The following is a 26,175-nucleotide window of genomic DNA, read 5'->3' on the forward strand; positions in this document are numbered from 1 at the left end:
GCAGATCGCAGGGCACAAAGAGATGGACAACCATTCACTCTCACAATCATCCCTAGGAGGAATTTAGAGTGTCCAATCAGCCTAATATGCATGATTTTGGAATGTGGGAGGAAACCAGAGTACCCAAAGGAAACAGACGCAGGCCCGGATAACATGCAAACTCCACACAGGTGGAACGACCTGAATTAGAACCCAGGACACCAGAGCCGTGAGGCCGACGCGTTAACCACTCAGCTGCCGGGGCTCACAGTTCCAGGTTGGTTCTCCTGTGTGGAGTTTGCATGTGTGGGTGTGTATACATGTTTTTATTATATATTAGAAATACATATATTAATGTAACAAAGTTAAAATAAATAAATTAATAGCCATTAATACGCATTTTTCAGAGCCATTCACTGCGCTAGATGTCAAATCCACTTTGTCCTGGAGGGGGAAAAACATGTTCCATCGCCTCCTATATTCAAAATGGATTAGGCCTCTAGCACTGTCAATGGCAGCCATTCAGTTAAATGAATGCCCTGTAAGTTTTTTTTTAGCACTGAACTTAGATTCATAACAACAACATACGTATTGACTGGCAAAAAGGAATTTATTAACACTGGAATAAAACCAAGAGAATGGAAGAAAAATATAAAAATGTCAAAAGAAACAACTGGAATTTTCATTATAAAAAGTACGTCCTTTAAATGCATTCTTGAAATATGCTCTTGACAACTTGGAAAAAAGGGCATTTTTGAAGTGCGCAATGGCAGACATGAGCAAAAACACACAGTGAGGACCAACCTGGGATCAAACCCACGACCCCAGAAGTGCGAGGTCGACGCTCTAACCTCGGTCCCATGGTCGCCAGATCGTAATTTTAAAAGTGAAAATCTCACCATTGATCTTGAAATTGCATGTGTTAAGGTTTTAATTGCTGTGAATTATTTTTTCTCAAAACTATTTATATTTGCTTGTTATAGGTTTTCTTTTCTTTCCGTTTTTTTAAATCACCCTTTATTCATTTTGCAGGACATAGTGGCAACGCTTCAACTATTATCCTGAAAAAAAATGGCCAAGCATTATGTTATGTTTAGTTTTTAAATACATAATGCAATTTGGAAAGGAGAAGTTGAAGACTTTTATTTTTAAAAATAATGAAGAGAAAGAAACTTTCATTCCTTCCCAGCAGAGGCCGATAGATCCTTCGAGGTGTGCGCGTTGATTTTTGCTGACTAACCTATGGAAAATTTTGGAGCGCACACAATTTAAAAAAAAAACTTTACAGTGAAAAATAATTTCAAGATAACCAATGATATCCAAAGTTGGGATATCAAAGTGTAAATTGCGTAAACCTTGAATCACACATATAGAACAGAACAAACTAAAATGTATTTAATCTAATCTTATTTTTCATTCATTTTCCATACCGCACATCCTTGAAAGGGTTGCATGGGTTGCTGGAGCCTGACCCAGCTGACTTCAGGCAAAAGGCAGAATACACTATAGACTGGTCGCCAATCAGCCATCGGGCACACAGACAAACAGCCATTCGCACTTGCAGTCATACCACCGTCATCAGGAATCGAGGCCACACCTACCTGCACTGATGTCAGACGAGTGAACCTCTACACAACAAGGCCACTTAAATTCTGAAATAAGTATTTATACTGTAGTGGATATTTAAGATGTCTTCTGCCCCTTTTACACTTAGAATTGAATTGAACTTAAAACCTGACTTTTCTTGCGTTTTGTGATGCAAAATCATCAATATAATTATCAAAGGAGGGCAACACGATGGTGCAGTGGTTCTTCTGCCTGGTTTGGATGCAGCCAGTCTGGGTTCAATTCCCACTCGGTGGCGGTGTGATTCTGAGTGGATGTCAGTTTCATTGTGCCTTACGATTGGCTGGCAACCAATTCGGCATGTATACCATGCCTGTTGTTTGTTGGTTGTGGAAAAGCAGTACGGATGATGAATTAATTATCTTAAGAAATTTGTAATACAGTAATCCCTCGAATATTGCGGATAATGTAGACCAGACATGGCCGTCATAATCGAAAACCGCAAAGTAGGATCACCCCTAGTACTACTACCATACTATACATGTTTTCTACACAGAAATACAAGTACACAAGTACAATTATCAAGAAGTGTATTTATTAAATATTACAGCTATAATCACATGAAAAGACTGGTGTATTAATATCTAAACACTACCCATATACGTATTAAAAAATTGTAAATCCTTTAAGTATTGTACTGTGAAAGTAGTTCTTCTCTGCTTGATTTAAATAATAATGGAAAAAACAGGTTATTGGGAGATTTAGTCCAAGTCCTCTTCGTCAGATTCGAGAGGCATTGGATCATCAAGGGCCTTCAGGGGCCACCGGAGGGGCAGCAGGAGGATATTTCTGCGAGACACTGTCAAGACGATTGCCAAATTCCATGGATATGGACATGTTGTCATCAATCTACAGGATCCGTTGTTGCAAACTGCATTCCATATTGAACATTTCTTGCGATTTCCGAAAGTACTAAGACCAGGTTGTTCATCTTTATTGCCATCATTTTTGGGGGGGAAATTAAACATTTCTGGGAAATTCCACCATCAGCCTTGCGACGTGATACTCCCTGCCTTTTCACTTCGCTGAGCGAACTGTATTTTCCGTTTCGGGCGACGACGTCCGCTGTAAGGTCAGGAAAAAAATAACCATCTTCACCGAGCCTCCGTGCCTTCCACTCTGTAGCAAGCTCTATTTTCAAATAAGCGCCATGGGGTCTACCGTAAGGTCGCCCGCGGCTTGCCTTTCGGAAAGAAATCCTCTCTCACAGAGGCTCTGGATAAAAATGATGCCCACCGCACACTGCCCGCCATTTTTCTTTCTCGTTGCTGAGTTGAGTGACAGTCCCCTGTCTTCCACCATGTTCTTAGTGGCAACACTTCCGAGTTTCAAGGAAAATGTTGTCATTTTTATGAACTTTTTTTATACCTAATATTAAAAAAACGATATGTACTGAAGCCCAGAATTTTGAAGCTGCGAAGTGGTGAATGATGACAGTACGTATCAGGGTTCAATCAGCCAAAATGTCTGCCCAAGTTTAATTGGATAATTGGATAACTTTATTCATCCCGTATTCGGGAAATTTCGTTGTCACAGTAGCATGAGGGTGAGGATGCAGAAGTAGGAAAGGCATTTTAGACATAAATAGATAGGTAATAAGTAAGTTAATAAATAAATACATGAATAAATATATAAAGAAATAAGCGTGTCGCTGAAGTATATATATATATATATATATATATATATATATATATATATATATATATATATATATACACATACGTGTGCATACACCTATACATATAATACACACACACATAGGCACATATATACATACATACACATAGATGTAGATGCATGCATACGGTAGGTCTTAACACTCAGCCATTTTTTTTGTTAAAGAGCCTGACAGCTGATGGGAGGAAGGATCTGCGGAAGCGCTCCTTCCTGCAATGAGGGTGCCGCAGTCTATTGCTAAAAGAGCTTCAGAGGGACTCCACAGACTCATGCAGGGGGTGGGAGATGATGTCCATGATGGACATCATCCTGGTCAGCATCCTCCGCTCTCTCACTTCCTCCACAGAGCCCAGAACAGAGCTGGCCCTCCTGACCAGCTTATTCGGCCTGTTCCTGTCCCTCTCCGTGCTCCCGCATCCCCAACAGACCACTGCATAAAACACTGTAGATGCCACCACAGTGTCGTAAAAAGTCCTCAGCAGTGTCCGGCACACTCCAAAGGACCATAGACTCCTCAGTAGGTAGAGGCGACTCTGGCCCCTTTTATACAGGGCATCTATGTTTGTGGACCAGTCTAGTTTGTTGTTGAGGTGAACACCCAGGTACTTAAAATTCTCCACGATTTCAATGTCTGTACCCTGGATGTTCACCTGAGTGGTCTGTTGAGGATTCCTCCGAAAATCGATGACCATTTCCTTTTTCTTGCTGGTGTTGATGGAGAGGTGGTTTTGCCTACACCAGTCAACAAAGACTGTGATGACTCCCCTGTACTCCAGGTCGTTTCCGTCCGTCACTCGTCCAACAATAGCGGTGTCGTCAGAGAACTTCTGGAAGTGGCAGGTGTCTGTATTATGTTTGAAGTCTGATGTGTAGAGGGAGAAGAGGAGTGGGGAGAGCACTATGCCTTGTGGGCCCCCCGTGCTGCAAGCTACCACATCAGACGTACAGTCCTGGAGTCTCACATATTGTGGTCTGTCAGTGAGGAAGTCGATGATCCATGCGGCTAGGTGGTTCCTTACTCCAGCCTCTTCCAGTTTCCCTCTCAGTAGGACCGGCTGAATGGTGTTGAACGCACTGTAGAGGTAAAAAAAACATCATTCTCAGCGTGCTTCCCGTGTTCTCCAGGTGTGAAAGAGACCTGTGCATCAGGTAGGAGGTAGCATCTTCCACACCAATGCCTGGACGATAGGCGAACTGCAGAGAGTCCAGCTCTGCATTCATCAGGGGGCTGAGGTGATTGAGGATGATTCTCTCCAATGTCTTGATCAGGTGAGAGGTTAATGCTACCGGCCTGAAGTGGTTTGGCTCCCTGGGGTTCGCAGTCTTTGGAACTGGGACCACACAGGAAGTTTTCCACAAGGTGGGGACCTTCTGCAGACTGAGGCTGAGGTTGAAAGTATGCAGAATCACTTTGCCAAGCTGATCCTCGCACTCTCTCAGTAGTCTGGAGCTGAGGCCGTCTGGACCGGTAGCCTTCCTTGCCTCGATCTTCTTTAGCTATTTTGTCACCTGATCGACAGTAATGCAGAGACCGGTGGAAGAGGGGGAGGAAGAGGAGGAGAAGAACGAGGGGGGAGAGTTGCTTCTGGTCTGGGGGGTCAGGGGAGTGGGGGCAGGACTGAATCTGTTAAAGAACCGATTCAGTTCATTGGGCCACTCCCTGTCTCCGGACTCCGGGTCTCTCTCTCACTGTCAGTTAAATCATTATGTGCAAGAACGCCAACATAAACATAGTTACTTTTTTAAAATTAAAATTACAAGGACTTGTGAAAAACACTGTTTAATCCAATCAAATCAAATAATTTATTGATGTTAGCGTCCACTGGAATGGCCCTTTAATGAGCCATGCCAATTTATCTTATGCCCATGCAATGCATATTGAACTCAATCAGCTTCATCATAAAGTCTGGCGATGACATATAATGTTTTGAAGCAAACACTCCAAACGATTTTTAATAACACACTCTTATTGGTGTCAATGTTGGTCAACAAAAATCGGTGACTGACTTGAGCTTGCCATGCCAATGTGATGCATTCCTCCTGCTTACCTTACAAGAAATAAAAGAAAAGTACATTTGGATCCTAGGAAGAAACAAGATAAGCTCCAGCACCCCCGCGATCCTAACGAGGGGCGGCCCGGTGGTGCGAGTGGCTAGTGCATCGGCCTCACAGCTCTGAGGTCCTGGGTTCAAATCCAGGTCATGTCCATCTGTGTGGAGTTTGCATGTTCTCCCCAAGCCTGCGTGGGTTTCCTCCGGGTACTCCGGTTTCCTGCCACATTCAAAAAACATGCATGGTAGGCTGATTGGAAACTCTAAATTGCCTCTAGGTATGGGTGTGGGAGTGCATGGTTGTCTGTCTCCTTGTGCCCTGCAATTGGCTGGCCACCAATTCAGGGTGTCCCCCCGCCTCTGGCCCGGAGTCAGCTGGGATAGGCTCCAGCACCCCCCGCGACCCTAATGAGGATAAAGCGGTTCAGGAAATGAGATGAAAAGAAACAAGATATATGTCATTAGGGTCCTGAATTGAAAACCTTGTATATTACTGTCCATTTAATCATTTTGTGTTTTACATGATGTACATTGTCCAGATGTGCTTTTTTTTCTGTCCTCACTATTTTTTTCCTTTAATATAATTTACAATCATGAAAATAATGTTAAACCTTTTTCAATCACGGAATGAACTCATTCACATGGCCCAAAATAACTGCAGCCCTATGCTGAGTGAAGGATCTGTTGTCCGTTGTCTTTGTGCATTGATGAAACATTGTTTTGATCACAATGGGAACAAAGACAAGTCACATGAACTCCAATCACACTGCCTGGCACTATTAGTGCCAACAGTATAAATAGACCCCCCTTTGTGATATTTTGAGTTTGTTTTGTCAGGTTAATGATCCATTTAGGGGAGCTATTGTCAGTGACATTTTTTTTATAAATACTCAGATTTATATATAAATTTAATACTGTCCATTTGGGAGCTTTATAAACACTATCAATGTAAAGAATGTTAATATGCTTTCAATAAAAGTAGATGTATGATGAAAATCCTCCCATCCATTTCCAACATTTATATTCCAATCAGACAAGCACTCTCAGGGCTCTCGTGTATCTCATCAACATACAGAGTTGAATCCCTTGTTTTGTTTCAGCCAATGAAGCAAGGAGACATCAAATAGTCACAACACATTATCCAATCAAAGATTCACCTTCCACCGAGGCCACACCTTAGCATCCTCCCAAATCCTCTCCTCTTCCCATCCTTTCTCAGGAAACAGTTGTCATGGAGATGGAAAAGAGTTCAATGTCCACTAGCGGCAATGTTACCATGGAAATTCCTTTTGCCATAGCAAGTCCAACAAAGCAATCCAAGGCAGGGGAGCCTGTTGAGAACCAAGGTCAGCAAAATGAAGGAGATGTATTTCAGCACAGTAAATATCGCATGCTGATTGTGGCTGGAGAGATTTCCTCCTATGAACAGCTGGATTCTACTCGGAAACAAATCACACAAGGTAGGTCTCAATATAGTTTTCAGACAGAAATTGTCTAGTCAAAAGACATATAAGGAAAATTATGGTAAAAAAACATCTTAACATTATTTGCATTGTTTTTTATATAAAACAATAAACTCAGTGCTAAGAAGTTTACTTAACTGAATCTTGCTAAAAATGTTGAGCCTCTTAAACCATGAACTACGTTTAGTCCAGACTTCTGTGCGTTTTACTACCTGCTGTAGATCAGTATGAGTAAAATGTGATTCCTTTCCTCTCGTAACAAGCTGCGCGTGATTGATAATCAGCCCTTGTCTGTCTATTTAATCCCCGTGTGTTTGTTAGTCTTTGTCAGATCATCTACTTTGTTTTGAGTCATGCCACGTTGCCATGTTCTATTTTCCTCGTTTACCCATGTTTTCCATGTCAGGTTTGATTTTGTTATTTATTGCTAAGTCCTTGTTATTTTCTTGAATCCCCTCCTGCCTTAAGTATTAAAGGTTTGTTAGAGCACTCAAGGGGACTCATTGCCTGCTTCCCTTCCCATGCCTGCTCCACGCTCGACGTCGCCAAAGACGTCACATTTAGAAATCATGGAGCGGTCTGAAATTTTCATCATAGGTGCATGTCCACTCTGACAGAAATAATTTAAAAAGATATAATTCTGAGCTCACATTGCATGATTTTTTAAAACAGTTTCTGATTCAGCTGCAAATAAGTATTGAACATCTGAGAAAAACAATGGTAACATTTGTTACAGTAGCTTTTGTTTGCAATTACAGTGGTCAAACATTTCCTGTAGTTTTTCACCAGGATTTCACACGCAGCAGGAGGGATTTTGGCCCACTCTTTCATACAGATCAGTCAAGTTTCTGGGGTGTCCCTAAGAAAGACAGAGTTTGAGCTCCATCCAAAGATTTTCTATTGGATTGGGACTGGAGACTGGATAGGCCACCCCAGAACCCTAATATGCTTCTTATGGAGCCAATACTTGCTTTTCCTTGCTATGTGCTTCCGGTGATTGTCATATTCTTCCTCCAAAACTGGTTGGTGGAATGATGACCAAAAAATTCTATTTGGGTCTCATTTGACTACACTTGTCTTTATAGAGCTAACGACCTCAAACAGGTACATCAGATTCAGGATTATACATGGAGTAGAGGTGGACCTTTAAAGTCGGAGTAAAAGGTCTTTGAGGGTCAGAAATCTAGCTGATAGACAGGTGTTCAAATACTTATTTGCAGCTGTATTAGACAAATAAATTGTTTAAAAAATCATTCATTGTGATTTCGGGATTTTTGTTTTTAGATTATCTCTATCACAGTGGACATGCAGCTACAATGAAACAGACCCCTCCATGATTTCTAAGTGGGGGAACTTGCATTATAGTAGAGTGTTCAAAAACTTATTGAACTCACTGTTACTGGGGTGATCCTACATTGCGGGATTTCGATTATCGTGGCGATGTCTGTTTTACATTATCTGCGAAATTGGAATTAAGAGTTTAGTTTATTTTCTACGGCGCTTTTAATGCGCCATGATTGATCAAGTAGGCTTGATCATGGGAGGGTTAATATACAAAGAAGAACATTTTGTACGTTAAGACAAAGTGAAAAGAAACTCAGAAATAAATTTGTAATGAAAACAAATTCTACATGTGGAAAAAAATATGTCTACGCTGCATTTGTTTTGTTCATCCATGGTGCCATGTTGTCGCCCGTTATATTGATGACAAGCGACAGAAACTCAACCAATACGATGTAAAGAACACCATATGTCATTCACTACATTCATATGTCATTTTCGTACTCGTATCCTTATTGGTCACAAAGCAGAAGTGGCAGGGTAAATACTTTTAGCTCTTTAATAAAAGGCATGGCTGAACGTTAAGACCAACTGTATGTATACATGTGCATCTGTGTGTATGTATGTATATGTATATTTATATATATGTATATGTATATATATTGGATTGGATTGGATAACTGTATTCATCCCGTATTTGGGAAATGTCCTTGTGATAGTAGCAAGAGGGTTAGAATGCAGATACAGGAAAGGCATAGTTACACATATTCACAAGTTAGACTATACAGTCACAAAGGCCACAGAACAACAAAGCAAAAGCAAAGTATATGGGATCATTAAGAATCATTAAATCAAATCATTAAGACAGAAAAGCAGCAAAAACACAAAATCAGCAAGAGCGGACAGAGCTACCACTACTGGCTGCCACTTGAGCAGCACCATCTTGGTTGCGGTAACAGAAACGGATACAGACTCAAGAAAAGGACGTTGTAGAGTTGGATAAAACTGGAACCACACACAGGAAGTCTTCCACAAGATGGGGAACTTCTGCAGACTGTGACCGACGTAGAGAATAGGCAGAGTCACTCTTTCAAGCTTATCCGCACAGTTCCTTAGTAGTCTGGAGCTGAAGAATAGACAGTACCAGAGTAGAACCCCTCGACTCCGTTTCCGGCCTGGTAAGCGCCGACAGCTTTTCCATCTTATCCCATGATGGAATGATTGGTCTGAAGCGTCGCACTTTTGTCCAGCTCCGAATTTCCAGCGGCATTGAGGTGTTGCTCCTTCTGCTGCGTATTGTAACAGCTAGTCCCATGTGTATGACAGCGTAGGTAGGCATGGCTGAATGGTTCCAAAAAAGAAGTAGCAGAAAGAAGCCAGGCTAACAGAACAAAGAAAGTTGTTAAAACTTTAAAGTAAAAAGTATAAAGTACAAAGTAAAGTAAAAAGGAATGTATTAAGAAATATTAAAATGTAGTTAAAAAAAGATAGAAACGCTGTAAAACACGAAAAACAAATAAGAGTGGACAGAGCTACTGCCACTGGCTGCCGCATGACGGCGCCATCTTGGAAAAAAAGTATGTATATATGTGTATATTTATGTATATATATACATATATACATATATATATGTATATATAAAGATATATATATTTTCCTCTTTCTGTATTCTCATCCTCTTGCTACTGTGACAGTGAAATTACCTGAATACGGGATGAATAAAGTTATCTAATCTTATCTATTATACTAGGAAAGTACCCTTCCAGTATTCATTCCTTCTTCAAATTGGACAATATTTTCAAGTTTGGATGGGTTTGTGGGTGGAATGGATGGGTGGGTTGGTGAATGAATGGATGGGTTTGATGGATGGGTGGTGCATCCCACAAACTGAGAAGGTTGTCTTAATGACACATGCATTTTTTTTTTTTAATTTTTAAACCAACCAGGTTTGCTGTCCTGGAATGTTGATTTGAGCATCTGCGACTTGAACAAGGAGCTTCTGCTGTTTGAGACCAAACACACTGCTCAGTTTTCTACACAAGTCAAAGGTTGGTTCAATCTACTGTCAATTTCAAAATGCTATTGTTGTTTTGCTCAGAACTAATTCAACTTTTAATTGAATAGTTTTCGGCTACTTGCCTCTGCAAGTACTGTATACATCGAGTTGGCAATGTAAGATGTAACGATTAAGCACTCGTGTGCTTGTTCTCACAAGGGTCGCGGAGGGTGCTGGAGCCTATCACCAGGCGCGGACATTCTGAATCGGTGGCGAGCCAAGTGCAGGGCACAAGTAGACGGATAACTATCCATGCTAACACTCATACCATTGGGGCAATTCAGAGTGTTCAACCAGCCTACCATGGATTATGGGATGTGGGAGGAAACTGGAGTACACGGAGAAAACCCACACAGACTCAGGGAGAACGTGCAAACTCCACAGAGTAAAGACCAAACTGGGATTTAACCCTAGCCATTTGTTTTAGTTTTGACTGATATGTAAAGGGCCGCAAAAATATTTAACCAAGAAATTACAAGAAAATTTAATTCCCAAATTTTATCATAAAAACGGCTTGTTTCGGCTCTATTTTGCTTCTTTAGTTTTGGCAGTTGCACATAATAAACAACAGTGTTTCTATGTCTTTGGTAGAGAACATAAGTGTTCCAAAAAACATATGAATAGGTCTTATAGTGATATTGAATGCGTTAGCTACTTAGCAACAAAGGAAAAGACACTCAGGTCTGGTTCCAGAATACTAAAACATCACCTTCCATAGACCTACTCAAGTGTCTTTGAGACTTGAGTCAAGGCACTGACAGTTTATCCATTTGCCAATGTCTTAATTCAGTGGTAGTTTTATTTATTTAAACTCTATGATGTGTAAACCTTTTTATCTTCTGTATTCCAATAACCTTTCAAAACATGGTATGTATTTGTCTTTTTTTATTCAGAAACTGAACAGCTCATAACAAGTCCACCTGTGTGGAGTTTGCATGTTCTCCCTTGGCCTGTGTGGGTTTCCTTTGGGTACTAAGGCTTCCTCCCACATTCCAAAAACATGCATGGTAGGCTAGGCTGATTGGACACTCTAAACTGCCCTTGGGTATGGATATGAGTGTGCATGGTTGTCCGTCTCCATGTGCCCTGCGATTGGCTGGTCACCGATTCAGGGTGTCTCCCGCCTCTGGTCCGGAGACAGCTGGGATTGGCTCCAGCACCCCCCGTTACCCTAATCAGGATAAAGCGGTTCAGAAAATTAGATGAGAGAAGATGAGACCACAAACTGCACATGTCAAGATGATTCTAATGTCTCCAAATGTCACATAAATTTTGGACAAAAAAAAACAGCATACAACCGGATTTTCAATGCACAGCCGTGAAAAGTGCAAAAAAATCATTTAAAATAAAAATAAACAAAATTCACTGAAATCCAGGTCTACCTGTGTTTGGATTGGATTGGATTGGATAACTTTATTAATCCCGTATTCGGGAAGTTTCATTGTGACAGTAGCAAGAGCATGAGAATGCAGATACAGGAAAGGCATAGTTACACATAGTTACAAGTTAGACAATACAGTCGCAAAGGCCGCAGAACGCTAGTTTTGTGGGGTTTTTTTTTAGTTATGAGTTGTTTTAGTCATGACTTTTCCTCTCTGTGCAACTTGTTATTGTGATTGTCCATTGCTTTTACCTGTTATTGCCTCCCCTATGTGTGTCAGCCTATCGCTGCCTTGCGTCTCACCCACCTGTTCTCCATGTCTTGTTAACCCATGTCTGTGTATTTCTGTAGAATATACATTGTTTATTCATTTCTTGTTACATATTTGTCTGTCTGTATTGAAGTATAATATACATTGTTTGTTCATTTCTTTTTGCATCTTTGTCAATGTCACGTCCGCCTTCTGTGTGTACAATCAAGCCCTGCCCTGGTATGTTTGATTCTGTAGCTTTTGGTATAACTTTGAATGTTTTGATCCCCTGCCTTTGTTTGCATTCTTATTTTTAAAATCTTCAATTAGTAAACCTTTTGAGTTACCACTGCCGTTCCTGGCCTCCCTGCAATTGGGGCCATACTCATTTTCACGCCTGTGCCTGCGAATTTTCTTTATCTGGGTACTTCAGTTTCCTCCCTCAGTCCAAAATCAGAAACGGTAGGTTGTCACTCAACTTCTGTGTATCTGCTTTGCAACTGACTGGCTGGCAATCAATTCGGTCTGTACTCCGCCTCGCCTGCAAAGTCAGCTGAGCACAAAGTATGTACCGTATTTTCTGGACTATAAGTCGCATGTTAGGTTTAAACACCAGACGTTTGTATCACCAATCTGAAAGAAGTAAGAACACAAAGAATTGAGGTTATTTTATTTAAAAATGGGAGGTTCTCGGGACTGCTCCCGTCTCAGTCCTTCGACACACTCTGAAGATCTCCCCTCCTGCCAAGTCTCTTATTGTGTTTTGGGAGTGTCCAAGTTACAGGAAGTTTCAAGCTGATCAAAGGAGAGAGAGTTCTCTCCCAGTTACAAAAGGTTCTTTGATCATGACCATATACTCTTTTAAGATAACATCTTTATAGTCTCTTTCCCGATATCCTGCAATCTTCACACAATGGTTCAAACAGACGTCGGCCCCCCTGGGTAGTTCCTCTTTGTTGAATAAGGTGAAACTCCCCAGAGCTCAAGACACTCTAATTCTATTAACTAACATTTTGACAGTCATACCAGAATCAGGATAACTTATTTATAATAATTCCAACATCGCACCAGCCAAAAATGCATAATTAAGAAGGAAAAAAACATATATAAGTCGCACTGGAGTATAAGTCGCATTTTGGGGTGAAATTTATTTGATAAAATCCAACACCAATAACATTCATGTCATCTTATAAGGCAATTTGAAATAAAAATAAAATAGAGAACAACAGGCTGAATAAGTGTACGGTATATTAACGTTACATGACTGACATGCCTGGTAATGTCAGTAACGACGTAACATATTAAGAGTTATTCAGATAACTTTAGCATAAAGAACATGCTAACAAGTTTACCAAACTATCAGTTTCACTCCAAATCACTAAATCCAATGAAATCTTCATCCTCGGTGTCACTTTTAAACAACTCCCCCAACTCGGGAGGTAGATAATTTCACACAAAAGTCGCACCAAAGTATAAGTCGCACCCCCGGCCAAACTATGAAAAAAACTGCGACTTATATTCCAAAAAATACGGTAGATGCAGTGCATAAAATGAATGAATGGATAGAATTATAGTCTGATTTTTTTAAATCATTTTCATGGGCTCACACCATTTTGGAGAATTAAAAGATTTAAAAGTTATTTGATGTATAACAGGTCATTGATGTAGTCTATTAATACTATTATTATGGAAATCTTGACTTGTTTCGTGTTGTTAGAACTACTGGATCAGAGTTGCCCAGTGTGAGAATTTTACCCCACGTTAAAATGTCAAATGTAATCATTCCATATTTGCTTCAAAATATGATGAAAATCCTGCACTGTTGGCTTTCTATCCATAACAATCTATTTGATTTTTTTCCCTCAATTAAGATCAAACTAAACGATATAGGTTGAACCTAGGCAAGTAGCCTATCATGCGATAGCAATATGCATTGTGATGTCTGTCTTTGTCTTTTCACACATTAGAAAATAAATTCACAATGTGACTGGATTTTAAGTAGAAGTATAGAAGATACAATCATTTAAAGATGTTGCTTGTTGATCTTCTATTTAAATAAGCCTGGCGTGGTGACATCATCGCAACGAACGAATCTGCTAAAGGTGACATCAGGTTTATATGATGTCTATCTCATCATATGCAGTGTAAAGCAAGTGGACATGAAGATTCATTGCTGTCATGTGATGAATAAGATACCCAGTAGCCAACTGGCAGGGAAACAAATGGTGTATGTTGGAGGGGGAAGATGCTGGAGTGGACATAATGATAGAGATGCACAGTCAGCAAGTGTAAGGCTTGGGTGGGTCAACAGCATTACAACATTGTTTTTTCTAGCCAATTACAACCGATCTAAAGTCAATTCTGGATTGTTTATGTTTTCCCTCTTGGGTGTTTGTGATGCTGCTGAGCCAACAAATTGTTTGGGTATGGGTTTGTCTTCCTCACTGCATGCATGACTTCCAGGAATCAGTCTCTCTATTGATTGCTGCAAGTCTGAGTGTCAGTATACATTACGTAAACGCTTCAAGCTTCAACGACAAAAAAAAGTTAATTTATTTAATGATAGATCTTTCCATACAAGGCGAAACATGTATGTTAAAATAAAACCACTTCATGCGTCTGACATGGTTAGTACTGATCAAATTTTCAGTCAAGGTCTTGTGTGCAACCAAGAAAATACATGCTTATTAATAATTCAACAGGTCCTATTGATCAGTCCTTCAGCTTCTGTGTATTCTGCGCTGGCCATTTGGATAGTGTGCATCCCTAAGTTATCTTTCATCTGAACCCGAATGCAAGCTCCTAGACAACTTGCATATGCTTAAGTCGTACTTCTGGTATGCACTACTGCAAATTTTCTGTTTATTGATGTATTGAAAAAATCTTGAAGACTATTTACGTTTATTATAGCTTGTTCTTGTTGGTGACATGATGGACATAATATTGTGTGATTTTGCATTGGCTTCATAGTTCTAGGATCTCATCTCATTTTCTGAACCGCTTTATACTCATTAGAGTTACGGGGGGTGCTGGAGCCAATCCCAGCTGATTCAGGTACACCCTGAATCGGTGGCTCGCCGATCGTAGGCCACAAGGAGACGGACAATTATGCACACACACCCATACCTGTGGGCAATTTAAGCAATTTAGAGTGTCCAATCAGTCTACCATGTATGTTTTTGGAATGTGGGAGGAAACCAGAGTACCCAGAGGAAACCCGCTCAGGCCTGGGGAGAACATGCAAACACCACACAGGTGCACTGACTTGGATTTGAACCCAGGACCCCAGAGCTGTGAGGCCGACGCGCTAACCACCTGCACTACCGAGCTGCCAATTGGTGCTGGGATCGAGAGTTAAATCCCGTGTTCGGACCTCTTTGTGGGGAGTTTTCATGTTCTCCACTACCTTGCATAGGTTTTCTCCCACATCTCACAAATATGCATGGTAGGCTGGTTGGACAGTCTCAATTGCCCCTGGGTATGAGTGTGAGCGTGAATGGTTGTCCTGTGTCCCCTTGTGCCCTGCGATTGGCTGGCCACCGATTCAGGCTGTCCCCCGCCTGGTGCTCGAAGTCAGCTGGGATATGCTCCAGCACTCCTGCGACCTTTCTGAGGACAAGCAGTATGGAAAATAAATTAGTTAATATATGTATGAATTGGCTATCTGGCATGGGATATTTTTTCTGAATCTGTATATTTTTCCTATTAATTTGGTGGCATTTTGGTTTGGAATTTCTTGTTAACTCATGTTTCAAGGCCATTGACAGCACTAAACGTCTAATTCATTTTGGCCCTTAGCCTTTGTGCTTTTCTTTCGCCAATAAATTGAATTGAATTGAATTGAACTAGGATAGGTATGAACAAATGCTGTTGTTGTTCTTCATTTCCTCGTCATTAATGGACAAAAATAAATTTGAATGACAAAAACAAGTGTTTGTGAGTGTTGTAAAATGTGCCTTATGCTTTCCTTTTGGCACTATTAGAACTTTGATTGTTCAATTGCTGTGAAAGTGAGTTGAATTGTTGTTTGTCTTCATGTGTCCGGGAATTGTCTGGTTCACGGTGTACTTTAATGCCCCTCGCTTAAAATGAGATGAGATAGGTTTCCAGCTCATGCACAACACTACTGAGCAAATGTACTATGGAAAATCAGTGGAAGTGCAGTGTACACTTCCAGAGATAGCAGTTTGACTCATAACTGCTTGAAAAGTTCCCCTTTTCAAAGTTGAATAATGTGGAAATGTATACATTTCTACTATTTTGGTTTACCCCACAATTATATTGCATATGCTACTCATGCCACATGGGGTTTCCGTATCTAACCTTTCAAGGTTGAATTTAAATATTTCTTTACCCATTTCGTCAGTATTTTTTTATTGCATTTTGGTATTTAGTTTTTTACCTAGGTCTACAATGTCTTGTGTGTCTTGTGTCTTCTCTTGCTATTGCAACCAAGAAATTTCCCGAATCCCGGAAGAAATAAAGTTCTAACCTAACCTAATTAAAATAATCTGAAAGTCATTCTAGGTGACACGGTGAAAAGTAGTCACATTTCTTACGTAAAAGGTTCAATCCCTGTGGAGTTTGCATATTCTCCCTTGCTTCCGTGGGTTTTCTCCGATTAACATGCTTTCCCCTCACATCCCAAAAACATGGTGTGTAGGGGGGTTGAAAATACTAATTTGTCCTTAGATGTGAGCGTATGCATGAATGGTTGTTTGTAATGTTGTGCCCTGAAACTGCCTGCCAACCCTTGATCTCATAACTGGGAGGCGGACATGCTAACAACTCCTCCACCGGGCCACTTAGGTCTAATCTCTTAACTGAATTTCTGGTTTACGACCTTGAGTTCAACATGTCAAGTTTTGAGCAATGAGCTAAAGGAGAGGCACTTTCTTCATCTAGTGTTGAAACTGAGAACTGTGTCACAATGTCGGTTGAACTCAAGCTTTTTCTGAGGCAATGTTTAACAGATTTTCATAATTTACTGTTGGCACCTAAAAATGGGGCTGCAGATGGGCAGCCACGATGTAAAATATGGAAGTACCATTGCAGCGATGTGCCAAATATACCTTTTACTTTGTATTGATGCCGTGACTATTGTTGTCTACATCTGTATTCATCTTTGATGAAATCAATTGAATTCATGCATCAGATGTCTGCAAACATGTTAGTTTTAATTTTTTTTAAAGAAGTCAACGGATGACAATATTAAAAAAATGGAGGAAATATGGAGTCCGCTTCTCTAAGACAGTTATACATTCATTTTCTGAACTGATGATCCTCACAAGGGTGGCAGGGGTGCTGGAGCCTATCCCAGCTAAATACAGGCACCAGGACACCCTGAATTGGTGGCCATCCAATCGCAGGACACAAGGAGTCGAACAATCATTCACCCTCACACTCATACCTGGGGGTAATTTAACGTGTTCATACAGCCTACCATGCATGTATTTGGAATGTGGGAGAAAATCAGAGAACCCAGAGAAAACTCACCCTACACTGGGGAGAACATCCAAACTCCAAACAGTGGGGACCGACCGCGGATGGAACCCTCTACCCCAGAAATGTGAGGCCGACGCGCAAACCAATCGGTCGTCAACAATTACCTCATCTCATTTTCTGTACCGCTTTATCCTCACTAGGGTCACAGGGGGTGCTGGAGCCTATCCCAGCCGACTTCGGGCCAGAGGTGGGGGACACCCTAATTTGGTGGCATAGCCAATCACAGCGCACAAGGAGACAAACAACCATTCACGCTCACACTCATATCTAAGGGCAATTTAGAGTGTCCAATCAGCCTACCATGCAATTCTTTGGAATGTGGGAGCAAACCAGAGTACCCGGAGAAAACCCACGCAGGCCCAGAGAGAACATGCAAACCGACCTGAATTTGAACCCAAGTCCCCCACTGTGAGGCCGACGCACTAACCCAGGGGTGGACAAACTATTCCACAAAGGGCGGCAGTGGGTGCAGGTTTTCATTCCAACCTGTAAAGAGGCCTTTTCACCAATTTGGTGTCCTGCAAGTGAAATCAGTGGATTGCAGTCAGGTGCTTCTTGTTTTCTGCAGAAATCTCATTGGTTAAAGTGCCTTTACTGGATCGGTTGCAACCAAAACTTGCAGCCACAGCAGCCCTCGAGGACTGGTTTGCCCACCCCTGACCAGTGCACTGTATAGTTAGAAGGTATAGGTGTGACAATCTTCATCTCATAAAGTCCACTGACAAAATATATTCGGACTTTGTGATGCTTTATGTCACGGAGTCTTCGAATGGATTGTGAATTACAGACGATCTGATATGAAGTAGCTGAAATTAGGTTCGCGATAGAACAAAGGTGCATTTTTTCCGGATACTTTTATTTAATTTTTAAAGCCGCCGGGCTGCCCTCAACAACAGTTATTCATTCCTAATTCTACAGGATCTACATTTCATATTTTGAATATAATAGACCAGTTATTATGATGATCACCTTAGACCTGTCTAAATTGGGCCGCTCTGTGCACTCGCTCTTAAACAAATCACGGGCACCAGGAAAGCTGGGTTTTACGAGCAGTCCTTGAATGTAGCATGATCAGCTTCCAGTCAAAGCAGGCCGACCCAGCCTTCCTCTCCTCCGCAGCCCAGCAGCATCACCGAACCACCCACACAGCTCCATCCACACGGCCGAACTAAGGACGGTAAGCCATCTCGACATTTACACATTTTCCATCCCGCGGTGTTATTCCGAAACAGGCGAACGATTCGTCGAAGAGGTGGCGATCCATTTTACAACATCACGTCGGTCATTTGCAACGCGCGTGCGGAACGGTGTCACTTTGGGGGAAGAATCTGACTGGGGGGCTACAGTATTTGATTTAAGGAGGCCGCGGTGTGATTTGTGTAAGTAACATGATGGATGATGACGTCGTCCATTTTACTGGCTGGGCAAACGAACGATCACGCGCCACTGGAATAAAAATATTAACCACGAATTCCACGGCGTCCTTTTAAAGCAGGCGCACATGTTGCATTGTCGACGTGGTGTCTTTCAATGATGTCATACTGTTCCTGCAAAAGGGCTACGCTGCAGAGTCGCTATCGTTTTCATCTCATCTCATTTTCTAAACCGCTTTATCCTCACTAGGGTCGCGGGGGGTGCTGGAGCCTACCCCGCCTGAATTGGTGGCCAGCCAATCGCAGGGCACAAGGAGACAAACAATCATTCACGCTCACACTCATACCGAGGAGCCATTTAGAGCGTCCAATCACCCTACCATACCATACATGTACCCGGCGAAAACCCACATAGGCACAGGGAGAACATGCAAACTCCACACAGGTGGGCCGACCTGGATTTGAACTTAGGTCCCCCACTGGGGTCGGGAACATTTTTGACAGAGAGAGCCATAAACAATTCATATTTTCTACTGTTATTTCTTGAGAGCCATTCTCAGAATTGAAAAGTAAAAATACATGAACATTTCTGTTTTTCTTTGTCATTTCACCACGCCACACTGACGCTCCTATTAGTGCGTTCGGGACTCAGCTCTCTCACCACTGATTTTCATATTTTACCTCACAGGTTAGTGGAGAGCCATATGCACCCATGGAAAGAGCCACATATGGCCCCCGAGCAATAGGTTCCCTACCCGTGCGCTAACCACTCAGCCACTGGCCCGCTATCGTTTTAGGTCAATAAATTTGGGCGACCTAATTTACAGTCAAAAGAAGCAACATCTTCTGAGCTGAATTTCGCATTTAAATCATGATGAGTCTCTGGTATTGGCCATGCTATACATCGTTATTTATCAGTGACCAATTCGTACTGTGATGTGGCTTAAGCCTCACTCTCCAAATGAGCCTGAAATTATGCAACAGTCTAGACAAAAGTTCCCTAAATAGAAAGATGGATTGATGATGTTTTAATCTGGTCTCCTACTTGGTGTTGTAGTCAATCAAATGTGTCAACAAGAAATATAACCCTTTCGTGGTTGAATTGAATTTTGCACTCAATTAACTGACTGGCTGCAGTTGACGGCGATAGACGTCAAATCCATTCTGTCTGGGAGAGGGTGAAAAAAAACGTTTGTTTATTCTCCCAGTCAAAATGGATGGTGAATGTTCATTTGCCCTCTCGCAGTAAAAATAGATTGGACGTCAAGTGCCGTCGATGGCACGGAAAGATTCACGGTCAGTCCTCCTAGTTTAAATGATATGTCTTTTGCTATCAATGGCATGAAATGAGTTAAATACTATGGAAAAAAAGGGTACTTGGGGCCTAAGCACAGGGTATTTCTGTTTTTTTCCATTATAATTGAGATAATTTAGCTTTTAATAAAATTGTATTAATACCTAATATTGTTATAATATATCGAAATACTTGTTTAAAAATATAATCGTTAGTAATTAAAAATAGAATCGTAATTGCATTTTTTAAAAATGACCAAAAACAGTCACTTGTGTGTACAGTTCACAATTAAGTGCATTATAATAACATTTTCCAGCTTTACTTCAAGGCCACACGGACAAAATTCATTCTCTCCGTTGTGAAAGAATAGTCATAAAATAACAAATAAAATTGTGTTAATTGTAATTGATGAACGTCTGATGAACTATTTTTGATAATAATCTTATTTTTTTGGAAAACATTTTGTATTACCAGAAATTTCTCATTCAATTTTTGCGCTATTTCTGTTTTTATCCTTTTATTAATTAATTGTTGTCTTATACAGAATGTGTTGCTTGTGAATAAATGGTTAATAATACAAAGTTAATCCCATTTAATCTGAAAAAGAAATAAAATATCAAGATGCAAACCATGTAGATGATAGTACACCAATACACAGTGACATATTTGCTATTAATATCATTAGAATAACATAGATTTCATTACATATCATTTTATTGTTTCATTCTCTCACTCAATGAGAATTGATAACCGAGTTGATAAGGAATCAGAATGCCTAAATTCTTATCAATTTCCATCCCTAATGTCAAACTACCCACACGAGCCTGTGGAGTACTTTACTCTTTATTATTCACACGACATTCAGCTAAAGCAGCATTTACAAATCAGCTATACATCACAGTAACACATCTTGAAAGACGTACATTTTACAACATCTTGGTTTCATAAATCACTTTGAGTTAAGTACTAAGCGGCAGCCGAGTGTGAAAGGGTTCAATGCAATTCGCAAAGATGCTGTCATCCTGCTTTCCCCTTTTACCAAATTTAGAACTTGGATCTAGTATTATTTCAGCAAAAACTGCAATGAAAAGGACTCTGCTAAGTTTCTGATGGAATTTGGAACAGTTTTTTTCTCCAGTCGAATCCAAACTGCGTAGAGATATCTCAAAAAATGAGAAGAGAGAAGTTTGAAGACCTGCTTTAAAGTGTCCACATCTGTTAGGGTGTCTTGGTTTTGTTATGTTTTTTCCCCCCTGGTGTCCTGTCTGAGTGATTGCCCATTGTGTTCAGCTGTCGTTTCTCCGCCCCTGGTGTATTCCCTGCTTGCTCCCTCGTGTGTTTCCCAGGTGTTCCTAATTGTCTCGTCAACCCATGTCAGTCTATCTAAACCCCACTGATTGTTATGTAATTCGTCGGATCGTCTGCTGTTGTTCGTCCACGCCATGTTTCCACGTTACCATGTTTCCACGTTACCATGTCCCATGTGCCACGTTCCTCGCTTTCCCGTGTCTCCCCTTGTCAGGTTTGGTTATGTGATTTGAATTCTAAGTCTTTGTTATTTTCTAAGATCCTGTTTAAGTTATTAAAGTTTTGGTTTGAGCACCACCTCCCTCGTCCTCGCCTGCTTCCCTGCGATTGGGTCCTAATTCCTCGTTACCTCGCCTCGACGTAACAATATCTCAGGAAACCATAAGAAAGTGCATATCAAGGTCTCGTCTGTCATCTTTATACCTTTAGTTGCAGAGATGTGATACCTTGGGATACGAGCTAAATTCGTTCCGGGACTGAGCTCGTATGTTGATTTACTCGTAACTCAAACGAACGTTCTCATAGAAATGAACTAAAAACAAATAACTTCATTCTAACCCTCTGAAAAAACACCCAAAACAGGATTTTGGATTGGAAAAACATTTTTGTTTGTTCTAATTCGCCATCTAATAACAAAGTAACAAATAATTAGTAGTTTAATAGTACTAAAATGTGTTTAATTGTACTAAAATTAGACGAATTTCGCGGAGAGGAGAGAGAGAGGGACAGAGAAAGGGGGGGACTTTTTGCATGGCAACGCGCTCGTAACATAACAAACAAATTTAAATGAACTTGGGTTACGATACAGACACACTCAAAAATAAGTTTAATCTAACCTTACACTAAACCTAATTCTAAATTTATACCTTTCTTCTCCCGGGTTGGCTCTATTTGCCCCACCTCCACCCTGCCTTTCAGATGCAACCTATTGAGTGTTGTTTGCTTTTGTATTCCCTTCAAAATATTACCAAAATGATGCACACAAATGTCCTCACAATAGGATAACGCACAACCACTTGCCAACCAGAAGTAGTATATACGCCATTCGCACTGACTAACGGGAAAAAAAATGCAACGCTCCGCCCAGTGCTCGTAGCGACATTACACGAGGGAGTTGCGACCAGAAAGACAGTGCCCATGATGTTCTTAAGAGCAGCCTCTCGCATCCGCTGTATGCTCGTATATCAAAATTTGTTTCGTATCTCAAGATAAATATTTGCCCGAAAATTTACTCGTATCTCAAATTGCTCGTATGTCGAAGTACCACTGTAGTGAGTAATAGTTGCAAGCTAATGGTGGGACATCCCCTTTCTTGCTAGTGAACCATTTTATTGTTATTACCCTTTTGCGCATAAGCAGTGAATGAAATGAATGAATGAATGGATATTTTTGAATTACCATTTATTATTATTCATTCATTCATCTTCCATACCGCACATGCTCGAAAGGGTTGCTGCACCCTAACCCAGCTGATTTCGGACGAAAGGCAGACTTCATCCTAGACTGGTCGCCAGTCACCTGTACGGCACACAGAGAGACAAACGACCATCCGCACTCACAATCATACCGCCACCAGGGGGAATCAAGCACACGCCTGCCCGGACCGAAGTCCCACCCCAAGGCGGACCCATTTATTATTGTATTTGTTTATTCATTCATTCATGCTTTAATTTATGAACAACACTTATCCTTGTCAGGATCGGGGAGTGCTGGAGCCTTTCCCAGCTGATTCCGGGTGAAAAGCAGAGCACACCCTAAGTCTCCAGTAGGGCACACATAGAGACAAACATCCATTTGCTCTCACAATCACACTACCACCGAGTGGCAATCGAACCTACGCTGCTCGTACCCAAGTCAGACGAAAAAAACACTGCGAATGAATGTGTTCCTTTGCCTCTCCCAGTCAACATGGGTTGGATTGGATTGGATAACTTTATTCATCCCGTATTCGGGAAATTTCATTGTGACAGTCTAGCAATGTAAATGAGTGCTAAAATCATAATTTGTTCATTAAAGTGTTGAACTGGTTTCTTTTCAGTTTTCTTCCATTGTAATTGTATAAAGAATGCAGTGGTACCACGACATATGAGTGCCCCAACATATGAGCAATTTGAGATACGAGTAAAATTTTGAGCAAATATTTATCTTGAGATACGAGATACATTTTGATATACGAGCAGACAGTGGATACGAGAGGCTACTCATAAGAACATCATGGGCACTGTCTCTCCCCCCGCAACTCCCTCGTGTATTGTCTCTCTGGTCGCAACTCCCTCGTGTAATGTCTCTATGAGCACTGGGCGGAGCGTTGCATTTTTTCAGTGTTTTTTTCCCCGTTAGTCATTGCGAATGGCGAAGCGATCGCTAATACAAGAGTTATATATACTACTTCTCGTTGGCAAGTGTTCGTGCGTTATCCTATTGTGAGGACATTTGTGTGCAACATTTTCTGAATATTTTGAAGGGAACACAAAAGCAAAAAAGCCTCGATAGGTTGCATCTGAAAGTCAGGGTGGAGGCAGGGCAAATAGAGCCAACCCGGGATAGGAAAGGTATACAAATGTAAAACAAAATTAAAATTAAGGCTAGTGTAAAGTTAGATTAAATTAATTTTTGAATGTGTCTGCATCGTAATCCAAGTTTATTTAAATTTGTTTATGTTATGTTACGAGCGCGTTGCCGCGCAAAAAGTCTCCCCCCTCTCTCTGTCACTCGCTCTCCCTTCCGCGAAATCCGTCAAATTTTTGAACTATTAAACACATTGTAGTACAATTAAACCACTAGTTATTTGTTACTTTGTTAATAGATGGCGAATTAGAACAAATAAAGATGTTTTTCCAATCCAATATCCTGTTTTTGGTGTTTTTTCAGAGGGTTGGAATGAATTAATTTGTTTTTAGTTCATTTCTATGGGAACGTTCGTTTGAGTTACGAGAAAATCAACATACGAGCTCAGTCCCGGAATGCATTAAGCTCGTATCTCGAGGTACCACTGTATATAATGGCTTTTGTCTGTTTATAGTTTTTCTAACTTCAAATTTTCCCTTGCAAAATTTGAACATTTCTACGAAATACATTTATGCTGGATTTCTTATCAGGAAATATCATTGCTTCCCCCCCCCCTCATCTTAATTTAAACCTTCTGTTTGTTTGTACTTTAGACGTTCAGTATTTTATTTTTAACACATTTTTTATATATAGTAAATACGTCCGTTCTCTGTCATGTGATGTTTTCTGAAATGCTGAAAAAATATTTCTTATGCTTGTCTACATGTCAGCGTGCCACATTGTGGAGTCACATAGAGGGCACTGAGCCGTGGAGGGTTTACAAATATACATAGCGGAGAACAGGTGACATTTTGGCCTGTGAGTCTCTAGTTGGGGATTATGTGGGCAGTGGATGCGCTCATTTCAGATGTCGGAGGCTGCAAAACACTTCTCATCATGCTCCAGAAGCAAGAATGTGTAGGCTTCTTTAGCTTGTGATTGATTCCTTTATACACCTCCACACTGTCAAACATCACACATTTTTCGTGAAGTAGAAAGTGTTTTTTCTGCTCCCCTTCAGTTGAGAGGTTTACTGAATGCAGAATACAGAATTTGTTGTATTGCTTTTCCCACTGAGGATCGCGGGGGTGCTGGAGCCTATCCCAGCTGAGCGGAAGACAAGGTACCGTATTTTCTTGCATATAAGCCACCCCCACGTATAAGCAGCACTCATAAAATTGCCTTAGAATCGTTGAATTTTACAATTTCTGGCGTATAAGCCGCCCTCCTGATCCACAATTTTCACCTCCATATTCATAGTTTTAATAGGGAGTATAAATGTATTACTTTGAAGGCAAAATTGTAAGAAAAATCCTCGCATGTAGTATTTCTGAGGTACTGTATGAATCAAAAGGTTATTATTAGGGTCAATATCATAAGGAAGTTAGTAATTCATCCAGTTATGGTTGTTTTCTTCCTGCAAAACTGAAAATAACCTACAAATAGTACATGTTAATTTGCCGACATCAACTGTTGAAAACGGGTATAGCAACGCTGTAAATCTTGTGGGCGTATAAGCCATACCCTTGATTCAGTTGTCGTTTTTTTGAGTTACAAATACATACAGCTTATATGCGAGACAATACGATACACCCTGAACTTGTTGCCACCCAATCGCAGAGCACTTAAAGGAAAAAGAACCTTTCACACTCACACCTGTGGATAAATTGGAGTATGGCAGGCATGGGGGAGAACATGCAAACAGCACACATACATAGCCCGAGAATAAACAATTAATGTCAGGAGTGTGAGGTAGACTTGCTAACCAACTAACCACATATTGTAGAGCTTACACATATGCTTTTAACTCTTGATTTGATTCAAACTTGTAAAAAATGCTCACAATTCCTTGAAATACCTTTTCATTTATATTTTCTCAAATTATATCCCTTTCCGGGGCAGTGGTTAACTACAATGGACAACTATTAAACAGTTGACACTTAAGACCTTATACCTTTTATAGAGCAAGAGATTATGTTGGCCATTAAAAAAGACTTAATTATCATTATTTCATTTGTTGTACTGTGTTTAAAAAAATGTAAATAAATTAAACAAATTTATTAACACTGCACTATGTTATGGCCCCAAGTAACACTCCAATTTTACATTCAGAGCATTAAACTTATTGATTGCCAGACGGTGATACACATCCAATTTAAATGAGGAGTTTTTAACATGAATGTGCCCTGGAATGGTAAAAATGAAAGACAAAAACACCACAACAACATAATTCCTACATTTAAAGGGTTCATTTCAACCACGCCTTCATTTAGCAGGAATAAGCAGAACCACTCTTTTGAGCCACATTTCACCAATTTGGCACTGGCAGCTCCCATGTCAATTAAATTACAGTAAGATAAGCAATAAATAATTTTATATTGTAT

General features: G+C 40.6%; 1 protein-coding gene across 2 annotated transcripts in view; it reads left to right on the forward strand.

Annotated features, from left to right (window-relative positions):
- The first annotated feature begins 6,546 nt into the window (after positions 1-6,546).
- map1aa (microtubule-associated protein 1Aa) overlaps positions 6,547-26,175 on the forward strand; it is a 37,718-nt gene continuing 18,089 nt past the window's right edge. Inside the window, exons 1-2 of one of the 2 annotated variants that reach the window (XM_077593728.1) lie at positions 6,547-6,793; positions 10,024-10,125. In XM_077593728.1, the coding sequence (XP_077449854.1) occupies positions 6,565-6,793; positions 10,024-10,125 (331 nt within the window). In that variant the 5' untranslated portion in view covers positions 6,547-6,564. Of the gene's footprint in view, positions 6,794-10,023; positions 10,126-18,388; positions 18,447-26,175 lie in introns of those variants that run through there. The other variant, XM_077593737.1, reaches the window with a different exon arrangement.

Source organism: Stigmatopora argus, chromosome 2 (assembly GCF_051989625.1).
Source record: "Stigmatopora argus isolate UIUO_Sarg chromosome 2, RoL_Sarg_1.0, whole genome shotgun sequence".
NCBI lineage: Eukaryota > Metazoa > Chordata > Actinopteri > Syngnathiformes > Syngnathidae > Stigmatopora > Stigmatopora argus.